This window comes from Perognathus longimembris, chromosome 2, assembly GCF_023159225.1.
Source record: "Perognathus longimembris pacificus isolate PPM17 chromosome 2, ASM2315922v1, whole genome shotgun sequence".
NCBI classification, from domain to species: Eukaryota; Metazoa; Chordata; class Mammalia; order Rodentia; family Heteromyidae; genus Perognathus; species Perognathus longimembris.
The window spans coordinates 85275594-85280191 of record NC_063162.1 but is presented as its reverse complement, the minus strand read 5'-3'; the positions used below and the strand labels follow the sequence as shown (position 1 = coordinate 85280191).

The 4598-nt window shown below is 57.5% G+C and overlaps 1 protein-coding gene across 1 annotated transcript; it reads left to right on the top strand.

Annotated features, from left to right (window-relative positions):
• The first annotated feature begins 889 nt into the window (after positions 1-889).
• Positions 890-4276, top strand: Evx1 (even-skipped homeobox 1). The gene is made up of 3 exons (XM_048337812.1): positions 890-1379; positions 2942-3204; positions 3728-4276. The coding sequence occupies exons 1-3, from the start codon at positions 953-955 to the stop codon at positions 4274-4276; spliced, it is 1239 nt and encodes a 412-aa protein (XP_048193769.1). The 5' UTR covers positions 890-952.
• The last annotated feature ends 322 nt before the right edge of the window (positions 4277-4598 follow it).

Here is a 4598-nt window from a genome sequence, read left to right as displayed (position 1 = left end):
TAAGAAAAAAAAAGAGATTTCTTGCCCCATAGGAAGAAAAGTAGCAAAGTTGGATTCCAGAAAGGAGACAGGGGTGGGGGGAAAAGAGGGAGGAACGTATACCCCAGACAATGTGGGGGCGGGGAATACGCTTTTTGGTAGCTTGTAAAAAAATAAAAAGAAAGAAAAAAAAAAAGAAAAGACTTTGGAGCCAGTTTGAGATGAGCTGCTAGGGACAGGCAGATGTAATAATGCGAGAGGACCGAGGCTTGTTAGTCGGCTTGTATACTTCCAAAATGCAGTTAGAAAATTTTGCATCAGTGTTAAAAATCATGGCACCAAGCAAACAAAAGTCAAAAACAACGATAAAAGAAAATCAAAATCAAAAGCGTTTTAAATTACCCAGTCCCACAGCCCAGGCGGAACTCGCTGGGCGCCTTAAGCTCTCTTTTCTTTCTGCGGAATTCCATTTGCATCCCCTCTGCCTGGGTGTCTCCCTCTCTCAGTGTGTGTGTCTCTCTGTTTTCACACTCTCCTCCCCATTCGAGAGAGGCCCACACCTGGCGCATCACTGCCGAGCCATTAGCTGCGGGTTTCCTTTCATCTTCGCTGTGGCAGACGTTTCTATTTATCCACTTGCGCTCGCCGAGTGGCGTCACCAGCGGTACTGTAATGACGATTGCAGCGGGAGGATGACAGCTTAGAAAGAAGAGGGCAATGGGGCTTCCTCCCAGAGGCGGTGCGGCACGGAGGAGCGATCGCATCACAAGGTGACCCTAGTTCCCCATCGCCACCTCCGCTGTCGCCGTGGACGTCGCGCTCCAGCTGCTCCACGTCCGACCAGTCGCCCGCTCTCTCATTCCCTTTCGCAGCCAAGAACTATTTATTTGGCCCGCCGCTGGGGTCTTAGGGAGCCTGGGGTTAGAAGCTCACTTGAGGGCTTTCCCCTCCCTCCCCTCCGGAAAGACCCGGGATGGAGAGCCGAAAGGACATGGTGATGTTTCTGGATGGGGGTCAACTTGGCACTCTGGTTGGCAAGAGGGTCTCCAATTTGTCCGAAGCCGTGGGGAGCCCGCAGTCCGAGCCGCCTGAGAAGATGATGCCCCATGGTTGCCTGAGCCCACGAGCTGGCCCTCCGGCTATCCGGGAGCGCGGCGGGGGAGGCCCGGAGGAAGAGGCGGCTGATGGACTAGCAGGCAGCAAGACGGGGCTGGGCACCGAGTCACGGGCAGCTGGGGCGGCCATGCTTGGTCCAGGACCCCCAGTCCCCTCCGCCGACAGCCTCTCTGGCCAGGGGCAACCCAGTAGCTCAGACACCGAGTCGGATTTCTATGAAGAAATTGAGGTGAGCTGCACCCCGGACTGCACCACCGGGAACGCGGAGTACCAGCACAGCAAAGGTAGCCACCGCGCGCCCCTCCACTCCCCGGGCCTCCCTGGCGCCCAACCTCAGCTCAGGCCAGGAGGAAGACACTCCTTTCCCTTAGGGCAGGATGGGGGGGGGGGGAACCAACCCAAATAACTTTTTTAAAAAAATCTGTGAACTGGCAGGGGTCTCCTACCGTGTTCTGGCATTGGTGGGTCTGAGGGTGACAGCTGTGCCTTGTGGGGGAGGGGGCAAATCTTGGCCTGATGGGGTTTCAAAGTGTACCCCAACCCCCCAGTGTTTTGTGGGAATGCTTCAACTGAGCGGGAAGACACCTTCTCCAGGGTGGAGTAAGATCAAACGCAGTGTGGTGGGGTGCAAGGCGCATCAGGCACGGAAGCCTGGAGTCTATAAAGGACTGTAAATCCCGCTCGACTCTGGCTGCCCGGGTGCAGCAGCCTTCCGACCAGTTTGCACGTCGGTCAGAGGTCCAAATTACCTTGTCACTTCCCGGGCTTGTTGGCGCCAGGTCGGAAATGGTCCCAATGGTCTAATTGCTTTTGGTCTCCGGTTGCATTTGAAAAGGCCAGGATCGGGTCCTCCCTCTTCCTTCTAGCCTTCCCAGTCCCATTTCTTCACCCAAAGGAAAAGGGGCTGCAGGGGATTGGAGCCCCACCCTTCTCTGGGGGTAGGCTCAAAGAGGCGGGAAGCCTAGCTGGAGAGACTCTTCCCACTCAGCTAATGGGAGTGGGGTTGGATGTCCCAGAAGATACATTTTCCCCCTTCTTAGCCTGGTGCACTAATCACTCCACCTAAGCAGGGTGGGAAAATGGGAGGGCTCACCAGTAGACACCCACCACAAAGCTGTGGGGATGGCTAGGAGGAACTTGAGTGGGCAGAAAGATGACCTCTTGAGTTGGGTACCCAACATCTTGTACCTATCTCCACCCCAAATCATTTTACCACCTGCTCCATCCACTCCCTACCATAACATGCCATCAGAACTTCGGATCCTCCACTGAGCTGTACACCCCTGCAACACACACACACACACACACACACACACACACACACACACACACCCCTGTGCTCCAATTCAGGAACATACCAGAGCAAGGAAACTGCATGTCCAGCACCCTACAATACACTACTAGGTCACAGACTTCACAATATCCCTGCACTAAGGTGCATCTCAACTCATTTGTCTGTCATACGATGTGCATACATCCTCTTGCCTAGCCCTGCTGCTGGTGGGCAGAAAGCGCAGGGAAAATATGCTTTGTCTATGACCTCTGGCAGGTAAGGAAGGCTGTTGAGAGCCTCCTTACCCAGCATGCCCTAGACTCAGGTCTTTGGAAGTGCAACTAGACCTAGGATCTCAAACCCTCTACGTTCTCACCCCAATGATAAGGGCCTGTCCTGGAGTTGCAGAGCCCCTGCAGAGGGACTTACTGAGGCCGCTGAGGGGTTTGTCCCTTCACATCTCTCCCCTGCCCCCCCCCCCAACCTTGGGCCTACAGCTTCATTTCAGCAGCGTTTGTGTATCTGTTGTGTGTCTGTGTGCGTGTGCTTGTGTGCTCTGGGCTCCCCGCACAGGGTCGGGCTCAGAGACACTGGGCAGCAGTCCCAACAGCGGCAGCGAGACTCCCAAGAGCAACGGCGGCAGCAGCGGCAGCGGGAACAGTTCACAAGGCAGTCTGGCCTGCAGTGCCAGTGACCAGATGCGTCGTTACCGCACTGCCTTTACCCGGGAGCAGATTGCCCGCCTGGAGAAGGAATTCTACAGGGAGAACTACGTCTCAAGGCCACGGAGATGCGAGCTGGCGGCTGCCCTCAATCTGCCCGAAACCACCATCAAGGTAGGAGTGGGCAGAACAAACAAGGGGGGTATGCACCCCTGTAACAGGAAGTAAATACCCACTTGCCCATTTCCTAAAGTGGGTGCAGGAAATCAGGGCATGGAGTTCCCCTCGCCTGATGCTCTCAGGTCGTTCCTGTCCCTTTTTAAGGCAAAGGACAAGGGGGATGGAGTGCCTTTGCAGATGACAATGAAGTGTCCCCATGGTAGAGAATGCATTTCTGGGGGGCAATGTCGTCCACCTCCTCACACCCTGGGATGATGAAGTCCTAGTCTTCCTCCCCTCTTCCCCCAGCCCACTCACTAGAGCAGTCACTCCTGGTAGGCACCCTGGGGACCTTGGCCACGTGGGTTGAGAAAAAAAGAGAGATAAAGAGTGGAGTAACACCCAGAATCTCCAACGTTGAGGTACCAACCCCAGGTGGTGTCTCCGTCCTGTCCTGTCTCCCAGATTTGGACAGGATTTTTAGGCTGCAACCATTGGTCCCAGCCCAGCCACTCAACCTGCCGGCTCTTCTCTCCAGGTGTGGTTCCAGAACCGGCGCATGAAGGACAAGAGGCAGCGGCTGGCCATGACGTGGCCGCACCCAGCGGACCCCGCCTTCTACACGTACATGATGAGCCACGCGGCCGCCGCGGGAGGCCTGCCCTACCCCTTCCCATCGCACCTGCCCCTGCCCTACTACTCGCCCGTGGGCCTGGGCGCCGCGTCTGCGGCCTCGGCCGCGGCCTCGCCCTTCAGCGGCCCGCTGCGTCCTCTCGACACATTCCGAGTGCTCTCTCAGCCCTACCCGCGCCCCGAACTGCTGTGCGCCTTCCGCCACCCGCCGTTATACCCGGGCCCTGCGCACGGACTGGGAGCCTCGGCGGGCGGCCCCTGCTCCTGCCTTGCCTGCCACAGCGGCCCGGCCAATGGGCTGGCGCCCCGGGCTGCTGCGGCTGCCGCCGCCTCGGACTTCACTTGTGCCTCCACCTCCCGCTCGGACTCCTTCCTCACCTTTGCGCCCTCCGTGCTCAGCAAGGCCTCCTCCGTCGCTTTGGACCAGAGGGAGGAGGTGCCTCTCACCAGATAAGGGGCCGCTCGCGGGCTGCCGGCTCCAGGACGACCGGAGAGGGGGGCTCTTAGAACTCAGCCAGAACATCTTCTACCCCCGAGATGCCGAGGGGGTCCTAAAGGACCAATGGGACTCAGCCTCCAGGATCGGGAGACCCAAGAAGCAAGCAGCTGCGGCTAGCACCTTTGGGGGAGCAGGAGAGGTGATGCGAAGGCAGAGGTTGAGAGAGCTTCATTTGGGGGTGGCTTTGCCATCATTCACCGAACCCACCACCTCTGAGTGGGTTGAAGCTATGGCTCCATAGCTAAACAAAACTCAGCAGCAACCCATAGCTAGCCCT

Excerpts from the sequence above, each read along its gene's own strand:
- Evx1 (XM_048337812.1), top strand. The coding sequence starts at position 953 with ATGGAGAGCCGAAAGGACATGGTGATGTTTCTGGATGGGGGTCAACTT. Across the intron at positions 1,380-2,941 it reads GGAGTACCAGCACAGCAAAG|GGTCGGGCTCAGAGACACTG; the intron begins GTAGCCACCGCG and ends CTCCCCGCACAG. Across the intron at positions 3,205-3,727 it reads TGCCCGAAACCACCATCAAG|GTGTGGTTCCAGAACCGGCG; the intron begins GTAGGAGTGGGC and ends TCTTCTCTCCAG.